This window comes from Pleurodeles waltl, chromosome 1_1 (genome assembly GCF_031143425.1).
Source record: "Pleurodeles waltl isolate 20211129_DDA chromosome 1_1, aPleWal1.hap1.20221129, whole genome shotgun sequence".
NCBI classification, from domain to species: domain Eukaryota; kingdom Metazoa; phylum Chordata; class Amphibia; order Caudata; family Salamandridae; genus Pleurodeles; species Pleurodeles waltl.
In genome coordinates this window covers 941,686,579-941,708,706 of record NC_090436.1, presented here as the reverse complement: position 1 = coordinate 941,708,706, position 22,128 = coordinate 941,686,579, and the positions used below count along the sequence as shown (strand labels likewise).

Genomic DNA, 22,128 nt, shown 5'->3' with positions numbered 1-22,128 from the left:
AGTTTGTCAGAAAATGATGCTTCAGCTTTTCCAGTTTAAATGTGTAACTGTGGTTGCTTAGTACATTTTAACTTTTCTTTCACTTTAAAAGCATTCATTTTTTAGGTTGAGCGTGTAAGCGCTCTGGCTTGTTGTAGTCTATCTGTGGGCCTTTAACCAGGCCCACCGCATGTCCATCACTACCACTTGTTCGTAGGCTTGCCTTTTAAAAATCCTTTGTTATCATTGGTAAATGCTTTACGTTTGTCCCTCTTTGGGTCAGTTTTGTTACTGCCTTGGTCATCGACCCTGTTACATTGATAATTGCACTTTTGCCAATACGTTAGACTGCGAGCAAACTTCTTTTTCCTTTTGTGTCTCCCTTTGGCGCTCATGCTCATGGTGGCCGTGGCGCTTTGAATCGGCTCACTTGTCATTTGTTTCACTTTTCATTTTCAATTTAAGTGTCAAGAAAAGTCCAGTTAGGAATTTACAGCGCTAATAACACTTAACTCAAGCCCCATTACATTGCAAATGCTTGTTTTCTTATGAGGTCTGCATGCTAATTGTGCATGCTATTAATGTCATATGCATTTTTTTCTTAATATTTTTTTATACAATCTGCTCCTCCACCCCTAATGATATACACCTTGTACAAGTGATATGAAATTCTACTTTCAGGGGCATAGCTGCCATTAGTGCAGTAGGTGCAATGACATCAGTGTCCAGTGTGTGTCAAGACCTTAAATATGGTTGTATTTTAGAGCCTGAGGAAGGTTAGGAAAAAACATTTTCGTTGACTGCATTTGGACCTATGGCACCCTTGCTAGGCCACTATCTATGTCCTTCTACTGCTTTCATCTCTGGGGTCAGAGATCCCATGTTGAGTGCAGCTCCTGCAGATAGCCTTCCATCTGCCTCTACTCTTAGTAGTTATACGAACTGTCATTCCATTTCTGCGTTCTTTCGTTGTCTCATTCTTTTTCTGTCTCTCTGGGGCAGTCAACTTGCATAGACACTCTGTTCATTGAACTCCACCCCATTTATGCACACAATTCATAGACAACACTCAGCAGACGATCATATACAGTCACTGCATCTTTCTGACCTATGTTACATAGGCATATAAACACATTTGTCTTACAGTTCCATCGGACTTGACAACCTTACAACGAAATAGCGTTCTCAGTACACATATGCTCATAAACAGAGATGTTTAAATATTCAACACAGCAGTTCAGTACGAGACAAACACATTCAGCTTCTCACAACATCATATCATAGACTCTATGTGGTCCTCCGAGAAACAATCAAAACAAAAAAACAAACTAGGCCTGCAACAACCCACTGACAGGAGGCTAAATAGCCAAAAGTATCTCCAAAAACATTTAGAGTGCAGTAAGTTGACATAAGTCAAACATAGTTAAGCAAAATCCGAAAGAGCATAGAACATTCTCAGCGGGTATAAACTGTTTTATATGCAGAAAAATATTTGGATTTATTTAAAAAGCAGGATCTGCTGTGTTTGCTCTGGAAAAAGCCTTACTCTGAGAATATGACCACAGGACTGTTTTGTGATCTTTAACTCTGAATTTCCAGAAAAAATACTTATTTTACAGTCATCAGACTTTTAAACCAAACCACCAATTTCTTTTTGGTAACTTCAAGTATTGCATGTGTGATCTAAACGTCTGAAATACGTCAAAGGAGAGAGCAGTGCATTGTAGGAATAAAAAAATCTTTAGTCCTGTAGCACACAAGATGATTTATAAAGCTTGTCAAGAAAAAATAGGACGTTTCGGTGGGGGACAACGTGTTTTTCTCTATTTTAAATTCCCCTCAGTATTTCAAAATGTCCCAAGTTGTTGGCCTAATAACAAAAAAAGGAGTGGAAAATGAGGTATCATAAGAAAATTTGAGGCATGCTGTTAACCAAATCCTAGCTTGTCCTGTGTATTTTAACATAAACACAGTAACCTAGTTCGGTTTTAAAATGACCAACTTTTATTATGGTTTAATCCTGAATTGTTAGTCCTCATATACACGTAAACACGTGACAGTATGAGTGCCATGTACCTCTCTAACACTTAAGCCCTCATTACGAGTTTGGCGGTACCCTGACCGCCATGTGAATACCGCCAAAGTATGACCATGGCGGTCTTCCCAACAGTTTACAGCCAATACACCACCAGTACCGCCAGTGCGGTCTGGCTGCAGTGGATGGCGGTAGGCACCTTCAGGCCGCCGGAGACCATGTTTCTGCCACACATATTACAAGGCTGCACACTGCCAGGGTTTCTGCTGCGGTCGCACTGCCACCAAAACCCTGTCAGAAACCAACACTATAAGGGAACACCCACCTTCTGGAACACAGAGCTCCTCGGAGCTGCCATGGAGCTTGAACTCGGAGTCGTCCCACTGCTCCGAAACCAGCGACAAAGACAACAACCGTAAGTACAAACAACTAGAACACAGTGGAGGGAAAGGCATTAGTACACACCCACACGCAACACACACAGCCGTGACGCCTTGCGATGGAAACACACCCATGTAACCACACACCCATATGAACACACACACACCTAAATACATACACGCACACACAAACTATACATACCACGGCCAACACACAAGTGCCATACACACTCCAACCCGCACACACACAGCCCCGCCACTCTCGAACACAATCATGCACCACACCACCTGCTCACACAGCCACGTCACAACCGCAACTACACATACGCGTCACCAGACACACTTACTGCACACAACCACGTGACAACACAGACATACAACAACACGTAATCGCACCACACAACCAATCAACACAATCCCACAGCCATACAACAATCCATTTGTCACACTACACTCACACTACACGCAATGCATAGGACATAGCCAACACCACACATATGCATGCACACACAACAACCACACAGGGCATACAATACCAACATTACATATGCCAACACAAACTATACACAATTTGGCAACACACCCATCCATGGAACAAACACAAACTCATCCAACACAGAAAACACAGCAATTACAGCAGGGCCAGTGGCAGGCCCACACACACACACATGCACCTTTTCCTGACGTCCTCCCTTGTGCGTGGATGGGTGTCCACTGAGTTGACCCTGTCAACTATTCTCAGCCATAACTAAATTTTCCTGGCTATGGATGTTTGCTGTACCTCTGCTCCTAAGAGTTGTGCTCTACCCTGTTGATTTCATCAACCATGACCCTCAACTCATCATCACTGAAACGGGGGTGCTTTTGACGTGACATGGTGGTTGTGTTGTGGGTGGGTATTGTGTGTGTTGGGTGCAGTGTAGTGTGCTTAGTGGGGTGGGTGTGTTTGGGTGTGAGTGCTGGTAGGTTGTGGTGTTTTTGTGCAGTTGTGATGTGTGTATGGTGTTGGTGGTGCAGTTGTGTGGTGTGTGGTGAGCGTGAAGTGTATACATGCCTATGGTGTATGTGTGATAAGTAATGATTTTGGCTCGCCAAGGGTTGTGGGTTGTGTGGGGTTTGTTATATAGTGCTGTGAGGGGGTGTGCATGATGTCTGTATGTGTGTCAGGTGTGGGGTCTTCGTACTGTCCAATGTGGTGTTGTGTTCTGACAGGAATGTATTCTTTCTACGGCGGTTCAGCTGCCAATGGTTTTCCGCCTGGATCGTAATGTGGTGGACAGAAAGTTGTCGGCATGGAGGTGGTTGTGCTGGGACCGCATCTTTCCCTCCCGTCAGTGTCCTGGCTGTGTCAGATTTGTGGCTGTTTTTTGGCGGTCTTCATTGTGGACTCTTAATACGGCGGCCGGGATACCGCCAATACTGGCGGTCTTTTGGCGGCCGCCACCGTGGCAGTTTTGCTAAAAGACCGTCAAACTCGTAATGAAGGCCTTAATTGTTAGCTAGCATGCGACTAGCTCAGTGGGGTCCATGCTTTGTGTTAAGATCAACTTGTGGTCTGCGGGTTCTCATTCTGCCAATGGCGGCTCGTCTTTTCAAGATCACTAATATGAGTACCAGTTTCAATTAGAAAACAATAATCGATCAATATAACAATATGATTACACAGGCACATGTCATTGTACGAGGGAGGCAAACAATTGTGGTCTGTATTTCTAATTGAATGGGAGGTGAACAACAAAGACAGAAAAAAGTGCTGAGTCACAAATCTTCCACTGAATACTTGAAGCATTGAGGACTCCTGAGTAGGAGGAATAGGGGGACAAGGTGCGAAGTAAATTAAATATTGGCTGCTCCAGAAAAGTTCAGTGAGTGACCTGGAGCATGCTATGTAGAAAATTTCTGGGATTCCATTTTTTTAGACAATGAAATTGAAAGAAGAGCCTAAGTGTAAAGAAGTAAGATCTGAGAAAGAATGGTAGCCCTCTGATCCCTGCTCCAGAATTCATACAAGATATGAGGAATCTTGAGAGGCTGACACAGGTTCTGCGCTTGCACCTCAGGTTATCAGAACTTGATCCGCATTTCTTTGAAAGAAAGCAATTTGATGTTGCGCCTTTTAGAAAGACCTACATTTGTCAATTTTCCTAAGCATCCTAACCGATTCGTGTTGGTTTCCTGACATTCAAATCCAGGATTTGGGGAGTGTTGTAGCGTGGAGTAGGGGGAGTAAATTGTCATAGAGTCGAGCAGAGGGGAGTGAATTTGAGTGGCAGAGAGTGTTGTGGAGTGGAGTCGTAGAATAGGATGGATTGGATTTGAGTGGGTGGATTGGATTGGAGTAGTGTGGGGTGGATTGAGTGAAGTTGGGTAAATTTGTGTGAATTGGAGTGGGGTGGATTGAAATGGGGTGAGGTGGTTGGATTGGGGTTGATTCGAGTGGAGTGGATTGGATTCACTGGATTGAAGTGAGGTGGATTGGAGTAGGGTAGATTGGATTGGAGTTGGGTGGGGTGGGGTAGATTGGATTGGAGTGGGGTGGATTGGATTGGAGTGGGTGGATTGGAGTAGGGTGGAATGGTGTGGACTGAACTGGGATAAGGTGGGGTGGATTGGGATAGAGTGGAGTAGTTTGGATTAGAGTGGGTGGATTGAAGTGAGGGGGTGGATTGGAGTGAGTGGGTTATAGTGGAGTGTGTGGGGTGGATTGGAGTGGGATTGGAGGCGATATGGAGGGTTGAGGACCTCCTGCACTGCAGGGAGTGCATGGGCAGTGGCGTAACAAAGGCCCCCGCATAACCCGCATTGCAGAGGGGCCGTCCAGCTCCATGGGGCCCCCACAGCACACTACACTGTGCATGGGCAGTAGGCCCCTGACTGGGTCATGGGGGGATGGGACTGCCTCAAGGTACTTTGCAAGGGGGCTCACTCAAGTTTCGTTACACCATTGTACAGAGGGCTGTGTTACGAAGTGTGTTCGAAGTCATGCCAGTGGGCTTTAGATAACTTTCAGGATAAGGGATAGTCTGTCGCCATGGAGTGTGGAAATATCAGCAACACTCAAAACGGTTCACCTGTGTTTTTTGTAATTATACCACTGAGAGTGCCCCTAGGCACAAATTTGACACTCAGCTTGTCACAGTCTGCGCAAATCATGTTTGTGTATGCAGCACGTTTTGCAAACCTGCATTTACATTTCATATAGGTAGTCAGTAAAGGGTGTTTTTCACTCTATGTGTGTGAGCTTTCCCCTACTATGAAGCAGTAAAACAGTGCAAAATAGTTTTGATCCATTTTTGCACCAGTGCAAAGTCATGTAATCTGAAAAGACTTGTAATTGGTGGTTGTAGTTTAAGGTGGCCATTTTTCTTCTTCTTTTCATCAGGAGTGAACATCCACTTGCTCAGCTCTACTGCCATTCCATCATGGAGAATCACCATTTTGACCAATGTCTGATGATCTTAAACAGTCCCGTAAGTACCTAATCAATGTAAATTATTGTTTTGTGGTTCCAGCCTGTCACAATGACTTAGTCATTACTTTCGTTGTCACTTGTTTTATGCATGTACTACAGAACAGAGTAAATGTAACCTAATCTTTCTTAAATCTGGCTATTACTCTGTCATACAAAAAAACCCCTTTTTTTGGGTGGTGATTTTCTGCTGCTTCTGAAGGAGGATTGTTGTGGAAAGTTTACCAATATATTTCAAGACTGGTCACTATCCTTGTGAAAGGCCTCAGTGCTGCACATAGTCATAGGGTTATTTCCTGTCAAGCTCTGGAGAAGGTTTCGGAATAGCCGGCATCCTGTCAGGGCATCGCACTGTTTGTCACTAGGCCCCTCTGAAGGATGCAGAAGTAAGCAATCAGGGCTTTCTTTGGAGACAACACATAATTTTAAACATTAGAAGAGTGTAGTTTCATAGAAAAAGGGAACATTAGTAAGATTACACAGATTGTCAGACTTTCAGTTTGCCTATGCAGAGGTAGCAGTGACAAGACCACTCATCAACCAGAATTCTAAGGTAAATCCCAGGACGCCCAGGTAAAGCAAATGCTGAGCAAGCGCAGTTCTTTGTATGTAAGTAGAGGAAGCGCAGCACAAACAAAACAACAACGCGGACAGGCAACTCAATAACAAAAGGCAAAACTGAGTCAGAACCAAAAAGGGAAAAAAGATTTAAAAAAAGTGGAGGCATACTGAGCCGGGGGATGAATAAGCATGAGTAGGAGCCACTACAACTTCTAAGAACTGGTAACAGGATGCTTTTATCCTGCATGCCTTATGACCTGACAGGAACCTGTACTACTGGGTCATGTTCTGTGGTCTAGTCTACCTCCTAAATGCCACCTCCTTCCTCTCTGTGTTCTTCATGGTCTTCCTGTTCTAAAGAAAGTGTGAAATGGGTTCTGTTGGAAGTAATGTGAGGTCCTTACATTTCCATGTTGTAAACTAAGGCAACTGAATGCACCCAAAAAAGAGACAACATTGATAAAGGCCATAGGTTTCACCTATACAAGAGCTATTAGCTTTGGCAGTGTGTTTTGCCATGTTGTACACCATTCTGGCTGCTTTTCAGCATCACTTAAAATGTTAGTGGCATGGAGTGTCGGAGTGGAGTGAGGGAGTAGAAGCAGGTGTCTCCAACGAGTAGCTTGTGAGCTACTAGTGGCCCTCGAGCTTCACATAAATAGCTCTCCTGTGTGCAGCCCAGCCTAAACATTCTGAAAAGTGTATATTCAAAACAAAAAAGTAAACTTATCTGATGTGGTTAGTATTACAATTCTAATAATATTCGTTAACCTGGATAATTTTCCTTAACATAAGCAGCTTTTACTACAGAAAAGGTTGGAGACAAATCCAGGATTTGTGGAGTGTTGTAGCGTGGAGTAGGGGGAGTAGAGTGTCATAGAGTCGAGTAGAGGGGAGTGAATTTGAGTGGCAGAGAGTGTTGTGGAGTGGAGTCGTAGAATAGGATGGATTGGATTTGAGTGGGTGGATTGGATTGGAGTAGTGTGGGGTGGATTGAGTGAAGTTGGGTAAATTTGTGTGAATTGGAGTGGGGTTGATTGAAATGGGGTGAGGTGGTTGGATTGGGGTTGATTCGAGTGGAGTGGATTGGATTCACTGGATTGAAGTGAGGTTGATTGGAGTAGGGTAGATTGGATTGGAGTTGGGTGGGGTGGGGTAGATTGGATTGGAGTGGGGTGGATTGAATTGGAGTGGGTGAATTGGAGTAGGGTGGAATGGTGTGGACTGAACTGGGATAGGGTGGGGTGGATTGGGATAGAGTGGAGTAGTTTGGATTAGAGTGGGTGGATTGAAGCGAGGGGGTGGTTTGGAGTGGGATGGAGTATGGTGGATTGGAATGGTGGTGGGTGGGATGGATTGAAATGGGGTGATGTGGATCGGACTGGAGTGTGGTGGACTGCAGTGGGATAAATTGGATTGGATTGTTGTAGAGTAGGGTGGATTGAAGTGGGGTGCGGTGTGTTGGGTTGGATTGGGGTGGATTGGAGTGGGGTGGATTTGGAATGGATGGATTGCATTGAGGTGGGGTGGATGAATTATATTGGACTGGGGTGGACTTAACTGAGATGGGGTGGATTGGATGGGGTGGGGTCAGTTGGAGTGGCATGGGTGGACTGGAGTGGGGTGGATCGGATTTGTGCATTGGATTGGAGTGGGGTAGGTTGGGTGAATTAGATTGGATTGGAGTGGACTGAACTGGGGGGTGGATTGGATTTGGATAGAGTGTGGTGGACTGGAGTAGAATGTGGTGGATTGGAGTGAATGGGGAGGATTGGAATGGGGTGGATTGGATTGGATTGGATTAGGGTGGATTGAAATGGGGTGGGCTGGGATGGATTGGATTGGGATGTGGTGGGCTGCAGTGGGATGGATTGGAGTGGGGTGCATTGGGTTGGAGTGGGGTGGTGTGTGTTGGATTGGATTAGATTGGATTGGTGTTGATTAAAGTGGGGTGGATTGAAGTGGAGTGGGGTCGATTGGAGTGGGGTGGACCGGAGTGGGGTGGATGAGATTGGATCAGATTTAGTGGGTTGGATTTGACTGAGTGGGTTGGATTGGATTGAGTGGGGTGTATTAGAGTGAGATGGAGTGGCCCGGGGTGAATGGGTTTGATTGGATTGGGGTGGGATCCACGGGACTGGGTGGGGTGGATTGGATGGGGTGAACTGGAGAGGTGGATTGGAGTGGATTGTGTTGGATTGGACTGAAGTGTAGTGGATTGGAGTGTTTTGGATTGGATTGAAGTGGGGTGGATTGGATTGAAGTGGGGTGGATTTGATGGTGTGGGGTGGATTGGTGTAGGGTGGAGTGGTTGGAGAGGAGTGGACTGGGTTGGAGTGGGGTAGATTAAGGTGGTGTGGAGTGGGGTGGATTGGACTGGAGTAGGGTGGATTAATGTGGACTGGATTGGATTTGAGTGGGGTGGATTAAAGTAGATTGTATTGGAGTGGGACAGATTGGGGTGGAGTGGGTGGATTGGATTGGAGTGAGGTGGATTAGGTAGCGGCAAATTTGATTGGCGTGGGATGGATTGGAGTGGGTGGATTGGGTTGGATTGGAGTGCGGTGGATTGGTCTAGAGTGGGATGGATTGGAAGGGAGTGGGGTGGATTGAACTGGAGTGAATTAGGGTGCGGTAGGGAGGGTGGATTGGATTGGGGTGAGGTGTAATGTATTGAAGTGGGGTAGATTAGGGTGAGCTGGATTAGGGTGGATTGGATTGTTGTGGTGTGGACTGGATTGTAGTGGGATGAATTGGGATGGAGTGGGGTGGATTTTATTGGGGTGAAGTGGGTTTGATTGGAGTGGGGTGAATTGTAGTGGGGCAGGTTGTTTAGGATTAAAGTGGGGCAGATTGGAGTGGGGCAGATTGTTTTTGATTGGAGACAGATTGGAGTGGGACATATTGTTTTGGATTGGAGTGGTGCAGATTGGAGTGGGACAGATTGTTTTGAATCGGAGTAGGGCAAATTGGAGTGGGACAGATTGTTCTGGATTGGAGTGGGCCAGACTGGAGTGGGGTAGATTGGATTGGGGGGGTTGGATTGGGGGTGGAGTGGGTTAGGTTGGTGTGGAGTGGATTGGGTGAATTGGATGGAAGTGGGGTGAATTGGGATGGAGTAGGGTGGATTTGATTGGGGTGAGGTGGATTGATTGGAGGGAGGTGTTTTTTTGGATTGGAGTGGGGCAGACTGGAGGGAGGTGGATTGGAGTGGGCAGATTGTTTTGGATTGGAGTGGGGCAGATTCAAGTGTGGCAGGTTGTTTTGGATTGGAGTGTGGCATATGCCAGTGGGGCAGATTGGAGTGGGGCAGATTTATTTGCATTAAAGTGGGGCAGATTGAAGTGAGGTAGATTGAAGTGGGGCAGATTATTTTGGATTGGAGTGGGGCAAATGTTTTGGATTGCAGTGGGGCAGATTGCAGTGGGGCTGATTGTTTTGGATTGGAGTGCAGCAGATTGCAGTGGGGCAGATTATTTTGGATTGGGGCGGATTGTTCTGAAGTGGAGTGGGCAGATTGGATTGGAGTAGGGCAGATTGAAGTGGGGCATATTGTTTTGGATTAGAGTAGGGCACACTGGTGTGGGGCAGATTGTTTTGGATTGGAGTGAGACAGATTGTTTTGGAGTGGTGCAGATTGTTTTGGATTAGAGTGGGGCACATTAGATTGGGGTAGGGTGGGAGAATTGGGATAGGCTACAGTGGATTGGATTGGGGCGAGTGGTTTAGATTGGAGTGGGGTACCTTGGTGGGGGACAGATTGTTTTGAATTAGAGTGGGATTGGAGTGGGGCAGATTGGAGTGGGATGGATTGGGGTGTACTGCACGATTATGTGTTGAAGCATAATTTCAGAAATTAAGCAGAATAAAGAAACAATGTTGCTTTGAAATACTTGGAACAAGATAATTGTCATCTTTTGAGAACAGCATCCACGAACAAAACCGAAAGAAAACATGAGTTCTAAGTGAGACAAAACAACTTGGCAAAATAAAAGAATGTTAGCTATAAAAAAATAAAACTTTGCAATTTTGTTTGTCCTGCTGGGCATGATTTTGCCAGTCCCAAACCTTCTGTTTGCAGGGCACTAGAAGTACAAAAAAAAATAGTACCTCAGTCACATCCGGAGCAACAGACGGGCACTGATTAAGTCGAATCAATCAGTGTTTGGTACCCGTTCCATACAGTGGAACAAAAATGATGCGTAGCCTGCAGTGATGAGTTACGATGCTGTAAAGAAGAATGTCAATGAAGCCAACAAATGGTAAGCAACTGGCGAGCTCCGAGAGCTTTACTGTACACAACACAGTCTCGCAAGCGAGACCCATGCGCTGGCGCATGCACTCGTAGGGTACGATATCAGGGTTATGCTACTATCTTGGGGGAGAGGGAATGCTGCATAAAGTAAAGCTACACACCATTCTGGTCCAAAGAAATTATACATAGAGTAGAACACATATTTTTACTCGATTGGAGAACAGAGTCTTGGTCCACCAACAGGGGAGACAAATGAAGCAAAAATTAGGCAATGTCTCAGGGTGTCCCAATACTTTACTGTAAGATTCCCGAAATGGAGACTGAGAAGACATTGTTTAACGCTGAAGGCAGAGCTCTCTCACAAAAACGTTATCAGGGTTATGGTGTTAGTGAAGTTAACATTTTACTTTTTCATTCTTATTATTGGGAATGTACAGACCAGTGCTTAATTTGTAAAAATATAAGTGCCAGGGCCCTCTTTAGGAGGCCACTTCCACTTGCTGCACCCATCGCCGCTACCAGCGCTATCAATTACAGTCAGATCTACAAACCATCACACTCCTATGATTGGGAAAGTTCTGACTATTCCAGGCCCAAAAGCAATTAGAATGGCTTTGGTGGCAGGTATTAGCCATTTTAATGTATAGTGAATTAATAAACAACTTTTGATATCCTCATATCTAAATGAGAAAAAGAGTGTCAAATTAAGCACTGGTAGAGAAATAGGTTAAGTTCATTTGATTCAAATACTTAGTCGAAACCTCTAACAATGAAACACAAGCCATTTACACATTGCATATAATTTGTAACATCTGACCTAGCAGGCCAATGACGAAAGAGCCTGTATTTACAAACAAATTGAATTCTAAACACATATAAGCAATTAAAGCACACCGCAATGTCTGAAACAATAGTGGCAAACCAGTTCCATCGTAGTTGAATTTCAGTTGGTGAATAAGGATAGATATTAGAGTGTAAGTTGTAGTGTCTTACATGATTTAGAACAGACTCTTTATGGCCCGCCGAGGACACCATATAAGTGCGCGATGTAATTGCTAGAATAGAATTCATGAGAGCTTACTTCAGAATGTTGGAGTTCAAAGATACACGCAGAAGAATAAAGACATGTGATTTACAGTTCTGTGTGTCGCCTAGTCATTCTGCAGGTACCAGGCTGGGGAAGGGAACACACTAGAACTGGCGACGAGATAGGGGAAAGTATCTCAAAGAAGAAAGTGCTCTCCTGGAGAGTTTACTGAGGTTCAAGTAAACTGGTTGTGTGTGCAGTGTGTGCCTTTATTGACGTGCTAAGTTGGCGGCTGGCATATGTGGAGTCAAAGCGCAACTCCAGCTGGTGTGAAGTGTGTGAATGGAAAGAGAGCTTCAACAAAAAGCCTACACACCGTTGGTCAAGAAATTACAACCAAGATTCTACAAAAAGATATAGCGTTGCCTCACAAGATAAAGTTATACAATATACAGAGCGTTAACACTATAAAGGCGGATTTAACCTGGTTTACAAATCACAGTTAAAGACAATTATCAAATACCACTAAATGTGGATCAACCAGGTGGAAAAAAATAAAAACTGCAATATTCAAAGAAAAAAGTAAAGGACTTACCAAGCCCACTAAAGAGACTTGCTGCATCACAGCCAACGCTGGGCCCAAGAAGAAGCATAGGGGTTATGCTAAAAGAGTGCTCCATATTTCTAACAGCCAAAAACTTGGCAGGAGGCCTTTCTGCCAATGGAGCTGATCAAGAACAACCCTGAGGCTGGTTCATTGCAGGGCCCGAGCCAGGGCATGAATGCAACAGATCCTGCTTTCCAGTCAGAGAGGCCAGAGAAAGTGCTACACTCAATGGCAGTACATTCCACACTTCTTTACAATGCTGCCACTTTTCTCAAGCCTCCACCACCACTCAACACTGCCAAATAGCAAAATGTTGGTGATAGATGGACTGCATGGATAGAGACATTTGAAGATTTCACTGATGCACTTGAAGAGACTGCTAATAGGAAGATTAGCAAATCTCAAAAATCTTGCTGGTGATGGTGTTAAAGAAGTCGTTAAGAAAATGCAGAGAACTGATGAAGAAGTCACATACCGTCAGATTAAGAATACTTTGAATCTCAAATTCAATCCAGTACCAAACATCGACTATGAACAATATGTTTTCAGTCAAGAACATCAAAGAGTTGGTAAAACGATGAATGAATTTGTGGAAAGGCTTGACATTTGACCTTGCCTAACTTATCTTTAAGGAAGGAGTTAAGAGTCAAGTCCCTAAAGTAGAGCCTTTTCCTAAATTTATTTCATGCCCACCCAAATGACTGACATTATTTTGTTGTTTTGCGTGGCACGCACTGAGAGCTTTTAGCATGAATGTCACCGTCTAAATGTGATAATTCTCTGCTGTGACATAGCAACAGGGGCTTATAGATCTCATAAGTCTCTGCTGCTACGTTATAAAGGAATTCCAGACTGCTCTGAATGGTGTCTGTGAGCAGCACTGGAATGCAGGGAGCACAACTTCTGAAGAAAACGAATTAAAGCAGGGATAGATGATTTGGAGGCCTTACATAACACAAATTTATAGATCGGTAAAAAGCAAATCAATGGGATGTTTTTCACCTCAGGGTTCGGAACGACATCATAGACAACCCAAGCTTCGCTCTTGTCTGTGTCATGGCACTCCGAAGCCCCTCAGGAAAATAAAACTTCCCTGTAATTCACTGCTACCCATCTGTTATTCTATATGTTATGTATGGCTGTTACCAAACAACACTAGCGTGAACACTGGATTCTGAATCTGGTAATACACTGCTGTGATATAGCAACAGTAGTTAACAGAAGCTGTTACGCATTGTTGCTGCATCATAAAGAAGTTCCAGGCTGCTCTGGCAGGGCTCTCACAGAGTCTTTCAGTGCCAAGTTGGCAGAGCAGATAGCACATCAAGAGGTAAGGGGCGAGGAGGGTGAATGAAGGTGCTGAGGGTGGTTGGAAGACGTGGAGTTTTTTTTGCAACAGGGAGGAGAGACCTTCTTAAGAATGGCTTCCTATTAGTTTTATATCACTGTATAGTACTTGAAGGCAGAGGCAGATAATTTTGGTGTATCCTACGTAACATGAAATTATAGAAGGTTAATAGTGAACAATAGTTGTTTTTCACCTCACGGTTTTGAGTGACATTGTTAACGTGTCCCTTTTTGATTATTTTATTCACTCTGGGACTCGTTTTAGGCCAATGAATCTTTTGACCCTGATTGAGGACACCTTATGACAAGATAACTGATCAACATGTCAATCAATATGTCAATAACGTCATCAATAAGACTCAGGAATCACCATGACCTTGCAGTCATGAATAACCACACCAGTTTAGTACGATTATATGAAGTTTATTCCCTATTGATTCCAATACTACAAGCAAGTTTATTAATCTCAAAACCAAGAAACACATTACCATAGTCATAATATGGCAACTAGAATAAGATTTCAATAAGGCAAGAATCACAAACATTAGAACATAGCACAACGTCAACATAGGTTAACCTTAGCAGAGGATCATTTGCGCATCATTCAACAAAACATTGAATCAGTCATTTGTTTGTTTGCGTCCGTTTAGTGAACCCCTTAACTAACCTCGAATTAGCATTGGCATGTTGGGCTTCATGTAAAACAATTTGGTAACACAAATTTGGAAAAACATCTAACTATGGTCCCTGTCATAAGAAGCCGTTGGTACCTAGAAAGGAAAGGCAATCAGACAATTACAATTTCATCATCATAAAGTTACCCTCCGTAATGGCTCAGCATACAGATTCCGTCTTCGTCCTCAGGACATCAGTTGATTCGCCATCAGTCAGGGAAACACAGCAAGATGGGTAAAAGGGACACTTCCCTCATAAGGAGGAAAAGTATATATCGGGCAAGGTATGGGCAAGGATGGCTTGAAGAACCAAACAATAAAGTCTCTATGCAGAGTGACAAAGTGTCTGGCTCATAACAAGTTTGCAATGGCATTTCTCCTAATGGTTCCTTGTGCCAAAGGTTTTTATCCCTTTTCTGTTGTACAGTCCCCTAATTTTCATTGGTCAGGATTGGCAACCCACTATCTCCATCCAATGGGTTTACAGTGTTATTATCAATTTTGTCACCACATAACAGTTCTCACGTAGTTTATTGGTTCTTATGATTGACGTCTCCAGGGGGCAGAATGTCCGGTATGATTTCATACTCTCATGGTCCTCTTGCATCTTCAGTCAGTAGGTCCATTGTCTGTACCGGTTCAGGCGACCTTGTACCTGTTACTAGTCTACAGTGTTGCATTTAGCAAAAATGTTTCTCCTAGCAAGTCGAATTTCATGAGAACGGATCTACTACGGTTACATTCATCCTTTAGCTTTGGAAAAATACGAGTACATATCCTTCAGCAAGTCAGCACACTGCACGTTAGAAAAACACATTTAATATGAAAAAAACAGCCAGCTACGCCTCGACTCATGCTAACTAAAGCCTAATGACTTATTAGCAAAACCTTAACAAATAATTCTTAATGTTAGTGTAAAATCATATTTTAACATCTCATTTTCACTATTATTAGTCAGTTTCATTAGTCATTGTATATATTGATGGCCACTCCCCGTGGGCACATTTCAAGCGCGTTTTTAGCAATAGTACATTAATACATTTTATATGCAGCATTATTATGCATTAGTTCATAAACATTTCATGTTAATATTGACCATAAATGCTACGCTCTCTCAACATCATAGACAACTCGACCTTCACTCTTCTCACCTATTTGATGTCACTCAGGAGCCCTCTGTGAAAACCGTCTCCAATATTCACTGTTCTTCATGTATAATTCTATAGGTGAGACATTTTGAAATGTCAATTAAGGTATATTTTCTTTGCAAATGATTTGCTATTGTGCAAAAGATCTGATTGCTTGTCATGTTGATAAATGAAGGAGTGATGAACTCTTACGTCCTCTTTAAAAGTGTGTAACTTAACTAGAGGCGAGATGGTCATCTTACAACATGTTGCTTACCTTAAATGTGTGAATTCTAGGATTTTACCCAAAAGTGTTAGGGTTTCTGCTAAGCATTACTCTGTGAGAGTTTCGTGCTCCTGTATCCAACAACATTAATTCATGCAGTATAAATACACTGCTATTTTAGCATCCATTGTAGGTTCAGATGAGCTAGACTCACACCAGATTTTCAGGGAAAACACCAACTGCAATAATGAGCACTATGTAGACCCTGCCAAAGATGAGGTTCCCATGCTCTATTTGGAGTTGGGAATGTGCTGGGTTCAGAAAAGCAGAGCGTCAGCTGGTTCTGCCATCCAAAACCTCTGACCTGACGATCCACTCCCCACAGGGTCCTCAGGTACCACCTCCATGTGAGGTAAAGCAGTCCTGGGCAGACAAATCACTCAATATTCCCAACACGCAGGGAGAAAGCGTCCTTCTTGAAAAAGTCTGGTGGCCCAACTGCTGTGGTCTAAATGAGCCCTTAGTCACACTTTCCAACAGAAAATGTTTTGGGAAAAGTTGATGCATGACGTTCTTTATAATCAGGTTTGTTTTCCAAACGAAATGGGAAAGTAATCTTTTCATTGTAGAAGACCTTGCGCTAGAACTTTAAAAGCTTAATGTCCAGCTACATACTTACCATCTTTCTTTTAAACGTTCTTTAACACATTCTTCCAGCTGAACACACCGAGCATGCTGTATTGCACAGCTGGAAAAAATCCTTGTGCGACTTGATGGTGATGTAGAATTTTGTATGTTTCAATAAATACACTTAATTTTGTCCTTACTTCTATCCAGGGAAACCAGATTCTGAGCAGCCTGTCTGTGGAAGAATACAAGACTGCACTGAAAATGATAAAGCGAGCTATCCTTGCCACAGACCTAGCACTGTATATCAAGTAAGTTACTTTAATTGCAATGTGTGCTACTATTGCAGTAAGAATATGACTTCTCAAAACATAGCTCAAGCAGAGCAGTTGAGTCAGTTACTGTCTTATCCAAATTTACAGGGTTGTTAATGTTATTCAAGAAAATGTGAACTATTTCTGTTTCTAGTTGCTCCCACTTTCAAGCTATGTCATGTCACTTGGCTTTGTAGTGCTTATGTTGCTCTTAGATTGCTTTAGAACAGTGATGGGCTACAGAAAATATAAGGCAGGGGAAGGAAAGTAGCAGGGGAACATGCGGAAAAGGACAAAATGGAACATTATATTTTTCCACATAATGATTTAATCTTGAATTCTTAAGTGCAATAATAGAAACCATAGTGTATTTTTATAGAAATGTAGATATTGATGTCCGCACCAACCAACGCCTGTCCGTTGATAGCATCATCTCCATGGTAGCCTATCTCTGTCAGACTCCATTTCACAAGACTTGTCATCCAGAAATAGTTATGATCTTGATCACTTGGAGATAAAGACCAGAATGACTTAGAAGAGACTAACTATGGCAGTGTACTTTACTTAGGTATCTCGAAGAACCATATGAACAGAATGCAGATAGTGCAAAATGTAGCTGCTAGGCTACTGTGTCAGATCCCTCTTAATACTTCAGTTTCTACTCATTTGTAGGAGCTCCACTGGTTACACATTGAAAAACGGATTTGTTTTAAGGCACTGTGTAATATGCTTAAAGAAATGACCCAGAAGGCTCCTGATTTTATCAACAAGTTAGTTTCTCCCGATGCCCCAAAGCTAATTTTACACTCATGTAATCTGAGCCTTGCAGCTATTCCTCGGGTGAAGCTGGTTAGGCAAGGAGGCTTGTCTTTTAGATACCACAGCCATAAACTCTTAAACCTGCTTTCCCTCGAAGTTTGTCATATTTGGACTATCGCTCCTCGGCGAGACCGCTGGTTTAGGGATGACAGCACTTTTGTTTGTAGGCAGGCGACTAGGCTAATCCTACAACAAGTCACAAATGTCGGCCCGACCCTCCCAGCTTACAAGCAATACCTAACTAAAAACCCAAACAGAAAAAGGTGATTTATAGCAGCCTTACACATGGACTCTGGAGTGCGACATCTCAGGGTAGTCTTGATGGAACAGAATTTACCCTTTTCTCACATTAGCAATAAGTCCCAGTCACACACAAGCAATTAAAGGAGATGCAGGGGAGTTTTCAATATATTTATTGAAAAGGCTGCATTCTATGATAAAATGCATGAGCTGCAATGATTAGGATAAGGCACAATAAAGAAACATGATCATAAAGATGAGAATCGTGAATACACAGACCCCCACCATCTTGCACTAAACATGAAATGTAAAATCCCTAGCATAGAGAACCTAATCCCTAACCTAACGAGAGCTCGGTGTGGTAAACCTAATCTGCCAGTACCATGTCCATGTGAAGCGCCCCCCAACACTTGTTACCTTGGAATGAGGTCTAGGTCAGACTCCATGGTGACACGAAGGCTGAATCTGCATAAAGGCAATGTGCAGCATAGATGGTGTCAATAGCATCTGGTAGGAATCTCTCTAATAACCTTGTCTGTGTGAGATGTATTTATGCAGATCTTGCAGGACCCCTGATGCAGGTATGTACATTCCCAAACAATAAAGAAGGTGCAGGCTTGTGGGGGCACTTATGTAAACAATTCCCACCAAAAGTCCATTATGTTCCTGTCACACGTAAGTGGGAAAGGGACATGTTGTGAATACATATGTATATCATTTGGTTTTAACGCTGATAGCGATGCCTTCTCAGAGTGTCACTGGTAATGTAAATCAAAACATTGCTCTAACTCTAAACAAAGGCAGCCATCTTAAAAGAAATAATTAAAATGAATAGGCTAATACAGAGCAGTCTAAGTAAGTTAAACGTCACAAGGTGATGCAGCACAGGCCTGCAAGTCAGAAGGCTGAGCTAAACACCTGAGAACCATTAAAACTAAACAGGATCCACTACAGACTGCCACTTCTCTTGAAGAAACTCAAGACCTGGCTCTTCTAACTGTGGGTGCCTCTATCCTCTCTGTATTGGTGCTGGGAAGCCCTATTGGCAGCCATGTGCGTTACAAATTCAATAGTATTAATAATAATAAGGGAGTCATAGTTAATCCTACCGCTTACAAGTGCTTCATTGAATTTCTTCCCAAGACAATGTGGCCATCTGGGATGCCACCAGCAAGGGTGCTAGGTTGCCTCTAAGAGCAAGAAATATTACTACCAAGTTGGAGCAGGTGGGGTATGGTGAGCAAAATGCCGCCAGCGCGTAAAACGGTAAAGATTCTTAACCCACCCTGCCTGTGGTACAAATACAGATTGCTTCGGAACAGTGAAAATAGATTATAATATAGCTAAAACCGCCAATTTTTGCTAACTCTTCTAGCAATGTTGATTTTAGGAAAGGTCACTTCCACTTATGCATTTACAGGAGCGTGGATTTAGAGAGTCCAGGGGTGAAGCTGTGAAACTAAGGATCGGTACCAACCTGGTAGGTGCCCCCTGCCAAGTACATATTGTGATTGTAAAATCACTCCTTCCAATTGTCCTGCCACAGGAAGGGGCTAGTTTGCAGTGGAGTTCGGAGAAGCTTGTATATTTCACCCATTGAGGCCTAGTAATGATGGTGTTGCTACGGTGTAGCCAGAGCCGGTAGGGAATGACTTTAGGTGTGGCTATTGAACATGTTGTGTGGTGAGCTTCTTGGCTTGCTGCTGGTGGGAGCCAAACTTCCTGACATGCCTTAAAAGAGCCATCTGACAAATTAATTCACAACACAACTGAAAAAACCAAGGAGATACTATTAAACAAAGCAATGCGTGGAACGCCTATTGAAGATAATTGTTAGCAAATGAGGACATGGTAAAGAGAAGTGTGTTTTCTCTAAGGTGTATTGCTCAGTAACTGCCCCTTCTTTCCCACATCACTTGAACAACTGCCATCCAGCTGCAGGGAAACTCCATGCTTACGCAGTTCCAGTATACACAGGTGATTTCTCCTCCAACTGTGCGAAGAGCAGAGGTTTCATTTCAGGTGCAACAGGGCATCCTCCATGCAACCTAATGAAGTGCCATTGTGAGAGAAGGAAGCAGAGGCTCACTGCTCTTGCTTGTCTGTTTCCAGCATGAATTTTGTACAGGAAGGCTATACTCTTTCTACCTCTCTGCACCCTCCAGAAAGATATTACTTGGTCTGAAGCATGTCAGAATCTTTAAAAAGAACAAGGTGATGATTTAATTTAAGTACTGGCGATCTCAGACTTCATTTCAGACCATTGTTTTTCACCAACTACGCCACAATACGACAGAGACCTGCCATATGCAAATCAGTCTCGGTCCTGTTTAAATAGGAACAGTGTTGCCCAATCTGCCAGGCCAGGTTTGCTCTAGACTGGAACACTAACAATGCCTGAAAGATTTTGATCTCCTTAAGTCTAATAAGTGAGATATAGCTTGAGTGCTGTGGCACAGTGAACACAGGATCCACATCTGGGCAAACTTGTTGCATTTAGGACACTTACTGCAAAACTAACTAGTTGTTGGAAGGAAAGCTGAATTAAAGTAGTATTAGAAAGGGAAGACTGTGCCCAGTTAACTGCTATTTGACAGTTTTTAATTTTAATATCCAGTAGGTTTCTAAAAAAGTAGTTGAGCAGCTGTTCATGCATCATATGGTGTCATAAATGTGTTTACTCTGGTGGGTGTTGCATGGCTGCTAAAATATTCGTTTTCTTTTTAGGAAGCGTGGAGAATTTTTTGAACTTGTGAGGAAGAAGAAATTCAGCTGGGAAGATCCACACCACAAGGAGTTGTTTCAGTAAGTAAGGCAGTTTGTCACAAAAAAAGACTTCCTTGCTGTGCTAATGTGCGTAGTGCTTTATTCCTGTGTCCTCTTCATTCTTGGTAATTTTCAACTCTGGAATCTCCAGGCTGTGGTATTCTAGAGCAGAGTTTTCCTTTTTTTTTTAAAATATATATATTTTTAATTTTGGTTTTGTGTGGTATCAAATAAAACAGTCAACAATAAATATGTATCTAAATAACACGAGAGAAGAAAACATGGGCAATTACATTGTGCACTTGTTCATTGGTTGTCTTCAGAATGTTCACTACAACGGTCCCCCATCCATGTAGTCCCATTCTGTGAAGTAGAATATGTAACAGCGTACCTTATCCCATATACTCATTGAAAGATGTACATATCGTATGATGCAGTTGTGCTTAACCTGTGGTCCTTAGCCCCCTGGGGGTGTTGTGAGGCCTAGTAAGGGGGTCCACAACTGGGTTACAAAATTAAATAATATTTAAATTAATACATTCATGTTAGAAATGGGGTCTCTAGTTGGCAGTGGTTTGCACTCTGTCCAAGTAGGGATCCTCACTCCTGTCAGGGTAAGAGAGTCACACAGCTACAATAACCCTTGCACACCTGCTTGGTAGCTTGGCTCAAGCAGCCAGGCTTATCTCAGAGGCAATGTGTAAAGCATTTGTACACACACACACACACCCACACACAGTAACACAGGGAAAATACAGCAAAAGTACTCTACACCAGTTTAGAAAAATAGTCAATATTTATCTGTGTAAAACAAGACCAAAACAACAAGAATCCAACATTCACAATTAAAGATACACATTTTTAAAGAATAAATGTAGTATAGTGTTTAGAAACACAATAGCTCCACCTGGGGCTATCAAAACTGCTTCACGGAGTAGCTTTCAACAGTTCAGCACCACCGGCGAGGGAGGCCGGCCGGCCATTGATGTGTGTGGACCCCGGTTACAGTACCTTGGAAAATGATGAGGAAACAAAGACATTGCATGGAGTCAGGAAGTTAAGGCGTCGCTGGAGCTGGTGCAGCGTCGGTTCCTTACTGCCACCGGGGAGATGAGGTTTCAGTTCCTTACTGCTAGGCAGGGGAGGTGAGGTGTCGGCTTCTTATGGTTGCAGAGGAGGTGATGCAGCATTGGTGGTGAGGCTTCAGATCCTTACAACCAGGTGGGGTTGATGAATCCAGCAGATCAAGATGCAAGGCGCTGACTTCGCATTGTCGCGATCACACCATGGGGCCACAGGTGCTGCAGCGGAGTCGAAGTCGGGTGTCACGGACTTCAGTGACACAGCACTCTACACTTGTGCTGTGGTCAGTCTTCAGAGACGCTGCGGCGGCTTCCGGCCTGCGTTGTAGGTCGTGGTCATTGCACTCAGTGGGGACCACAGCTGCAGTGCAGGCAGCGACGCAGGGTCAGAGTGGCACAGGTTCCGAAGTCGATTTGGATTTTGATTAACTAGTTTCTTCCTTGTTGCACCAGAACACACTCCCAAGAGCCCAGAAACTTGATTTGGCACCACTTGGCATGTCAGGACGCTCAGCAAGAGAGCCCAAGCACTGACAGGTGACGGTTTTGATGTACGGGGACTTCTTAATAGGAGGCAAGCTCAGACCAAGCCC

At 43.5% G+C, this 22,128-nt stretch overlaps 1 protein-coding gene across 8 annotated transcripts in view; it reads left to right on the top strand.

Annotated features, from left to right (window-relative positions):
• PDE5A (phosphodiesterase 5A) overlaps window positions 1–22,128 on the top strand; it is a 639,000-nt gene that overhangs the window by 542,489 nt on the left and 74,383 nt on the right. For all 8 annotated transcript variants that reach the window (XM_069230182.1, XM_069230181.1, XM_069230180.1 and 5 more), the window contains 3 exons: window positions 5,777–5,864; window positions 16,525–16,625; window positions 20,415–20,492. In XM_069230182.1, coding sequence (XP_069086283.1) covers window positions 5,777–5,864; window positions 16,525–16,625; window positions 20,415–20,492 — 267 coding nt within the window. The remainder of the gene's footprint in view (window positions 1–5,776; window positions 5,865–16,524; window positions 16,626–20,414; window positions 20,493–22,128) is intronic.